At 56.3% G+C, this 3031-nt stretch overlaps 1 protein-coding gene across 1 annotated transcript in view; it reads left to right on the top strand.

The window, feature by feature from the left end:
• Positions 1-3031, top strand: part of LOC103605293 (collagen alpha-1(XXVII) chain-like) — a 27189-nt gene that overhangs the window by 11454 nt on the left and 12704 nt on the right. Inside the window, exons 6-11 of the mRNA XM_008589871.1 lie at positions 544-606; positions 1003-1056; positions 1216-1251; positions 1357-1374; positions 1635-1670; positions 1969-1995. Of these exons, the coding sequence (XP_008588093.1) occupies positions 544-606; positions 1003-1056; positions 1216-1251; positions 1357-1374; positions 1635-1670; positions 1969-1995 (234 nt within the window). The remainder of the gene's footprint in view (positions 1-543; positions 607-1002; positions 1057-1215; positions 1252-1356; positions 1375-1634; positions 1671-1968; positions 1996-3031) is intronic.

The raw sequence follows: 3031 nt of genomic DNA on the forward strand, positions 1-3031 counted from the left end.
CCCTGGCGAGATGGGCTTTCCAGGAATTGCTGGCCTCTTTGGACCCAAGGTACAGACTCCTCACTGTTCTCCTAGGGTCCCATCCATCCACCCACTTATTCATTCATTTATTCATTCAACAAATATTTATTGAGCACTTACAATGTGGGCTGGAACATGGCTGGAATCAAGTGTGAACACCCTCGGCCCCCCAGTACTTATCCCAGCAGACTTGGGTCCCAAGCCCAGCTCCACAATTTACCTGCTCTCCTCTTGGCAGGTCACTTCAGTCCCTCTAAGCCTTGCTTTCCTCATCTGTAAAATGGGAGTAATAACAGTAGCAAAAATTAAGGCCAGAGGCATAAACCACACAGCCCTGAGCCGACACACTCCTGGCACCTGCTAAATGGCTGTGGACATGTATTACGCACCCTGGGGCCTCCCAGGTAAAGCCTCTCTTGATGGGATGGCAAAGGTCAGCCAGACCCCAGGGGTGAGGGAGCTGCTAGGGCCTTTACCCAGTGGCTGGCCAGGCACAGACAGCCCTTCCTCTGCCTCCCGCAGGGCCCCCCTGGGGACATCGGCTTCAAAGGCATCCAGGGCCCTCGGGGACCTCCTGGCTTGATGGTGAGTCCCCTCCCCATCTGTCCCAGTGGGCATAGTTGTCCCAGGCCCACAGCTGGTCAGCCACCAGCTGGTTGGACACATGTCCTCCTCCTCCTGCCCCTTCACTCCTGAGCCCTCTCCATCTGGTCTTCATTCCCACTTCCACAGCTGTGCTCAGGCCGTTCCTGCCAGCCAGGCCACCCTCCTTCCTCCTGTCACCCTGTTCCCATCGACCCTCTCTTGGAGCCCATCCCCAGGCACACAGGAGGGGCTCAGGGGATGCATGGCCCAGCCCCTGCTCGAGGTGACCTCCCGTGCTTTCTCTTGAGACGCTCAGGCTGCCCTCCACCCCCGTCTCCGTGACCCTATTCCCCAGGACCTGGAACAAGGACACACAAGGCTTTCTCTCTCCTTTAGGGAAAGGAAGGGATCATTGGGCCCCTCGGAATCCTGGGACCTTCTGGACTCCCGGTATGTGCAGGGGGCTGGGCAGGAAGACTCGTGGGTCTGTTTGCCTTTCTGGCTCTAGATTGTCTCTGTGACCCAGGGCTAGTCTGAGCTTCAATTTCCCCATCTGGAAAATGAGGCTTCCCCTCGGAGCCCGGTCTCACTGTGCATGATTTGTTGCAGGGTCCGAAGGGTGACAAAGGCAGCCGAGGGGACTGGGTGAGTGGATGGGCTGGGGGTAGCACTGCAGGGGGTTGGAGAGGGGTGGGGCCACGACTCAGCCCTGGTCCCCTAACTCTGTCCCCTGCTTTTGTCTCCCTCCAGGGATTGCAAGGTCCGAGGGTGAGTGGGCTGGGTGTGTGGGCTGTAGGGTGGGAGTGGGATGGGGCCGGCACCCTGGGTTCTCCTCCCCATGACTATGGGTGTCCTCAGGCACATTCTTTCCTGCTGGACCTCCGTCCTCCCATCCGTACGTCTATACCAGGGGAACCACTGTCCCCGGGTCTCAGGTCTGCTTGAGGAGGGTCCGGGGTGGGGGGAGAGGGAAGGCCTTTGCTGACCAGGGCCTTGCTGACCAGGGCCTTGCTGTTTTCTTCCTCCAGGGTCCTCCCGGCCCAAGAGGGCAACCCGGCCCACCGGTAGGTAATTGAATGTTTGGTGCATCTTGGACTTCTGGGGGCAGACACAGGGTTCCTGTGAATGAGACCCAAGGCAGACTAAGCCTTGACCCTGAACCTCACAGGATTCACATGCTTCTGGTTGCCCAGACTCCTAGAATAGTGTAGACTAGCCCCAGTGAGGCCAGCCAGGCCTTCCAGAGAGCAGAGACCAGCTTGGTGGGTCCTTGCATGTTGAGAGCCTCTCCCATCTCCTGCAGCCTCCAGGACTCCAGCACCCAGTCCCCCTCAAATACTGACCCACCATCTTCTTTTGCAGGGTCCTCCAGGGGGTCCTATCCAGCTTGTAAGTTGGAGAAGATTGTCTTTTGCCTACTTGGGGTGAGGCCTAGGGGGTCAGGGGAGGGAGGTAGCTGAACCCTCTCAGGCCACGATGGCTAGAATCCTAAGTGGGCCCTGGGGATGGCCGTGTCATTTTGTCACTTCATACTGGAGCCCTGGACCCTGGAGCCACAGAAAGAGGCAGGAGGCAGGAAACTGGGCTTTCTCCAGGATGTGCCCCTGACTGTGAACCCAGGACAATGCTCCAGTGCTGAGCTCCTGGGTCTTGTCTGTGTAGTCTGCATGGATGGGCTGATTGCTCAGGGTTGTCACAAATTCTGAGTCCAAGGAGCATTGGGCAAGGGAGCTGGACCCCTAGCCTGGGTTTTATTTGCCATTAGATTCTCCCCCTTGCTGTTTCCATGGCAAGACTACAGCTGTGCCTCTGCCAAACCCCATGCTAGGGTTGGAGGTACACTTGTATATTAGGCCATTACAGTGTAAGCCAAAGGACAAACACAAGGACTGTGGGGACATAGAGAAAGGGGGCTTCCCCCAGCCTGGAGCCAGGAGCATCAGGAGAGGCTTCCTGTTGAGTTGACGTCTATAGGATATGAACAGAGTGGGGTTTCTCAACTGCAGCACTATTGATGTTTGCATAATTCTTTGCTGTGAGTGACTGTCCCATGCATTGTAGGATATTTAACAGCATCCCTGGCTTCTACCACAAGCAGTGAGTGCCCCTTCTCCAGTTGTAAGAACCAAAAATGTCTCCAGACATTGCCACATGTCCCCTGGGGGGCATCATTACTCCCTGTTAAGACCCACTGGTATAGGAGGGAGCTGAATGGTGCATTGGAGGGAGGAAAGAGTGTTCCAGGCAATGGCAGTAGCATGTACAAAGGCCCAGGGGCTAGACAGAGCATGGTATTTAGGAACTTAGAGGTGCTATAGTGTGTCTGGTGCTAGAGCATATATGGGGGAGAAGAGGGAGACAAAGAGAGAGACAAGGAGAGAGACCACAGTGCTCAAACTAGGTCTTGTAACCATGCTGAGTTTGA

The sequence above is a fragment of the Galeopterus variegatus genome, unplaced genomic scaffold, assembly GCF_000696425.1.
Source record: "Galeopterus variegatus unplaced genomic scaffold, G_variegatus-3.0.2 Scaffold5708, whole genome shotgun sequence".
Taxonomy (NCBI): domain Eukaryota; kingdom Metazoa; phylum Chordata; class Mammalia; order Dermoptera; family Cynocephalidae; genus Galeopterus; species Galeopterus variegatus.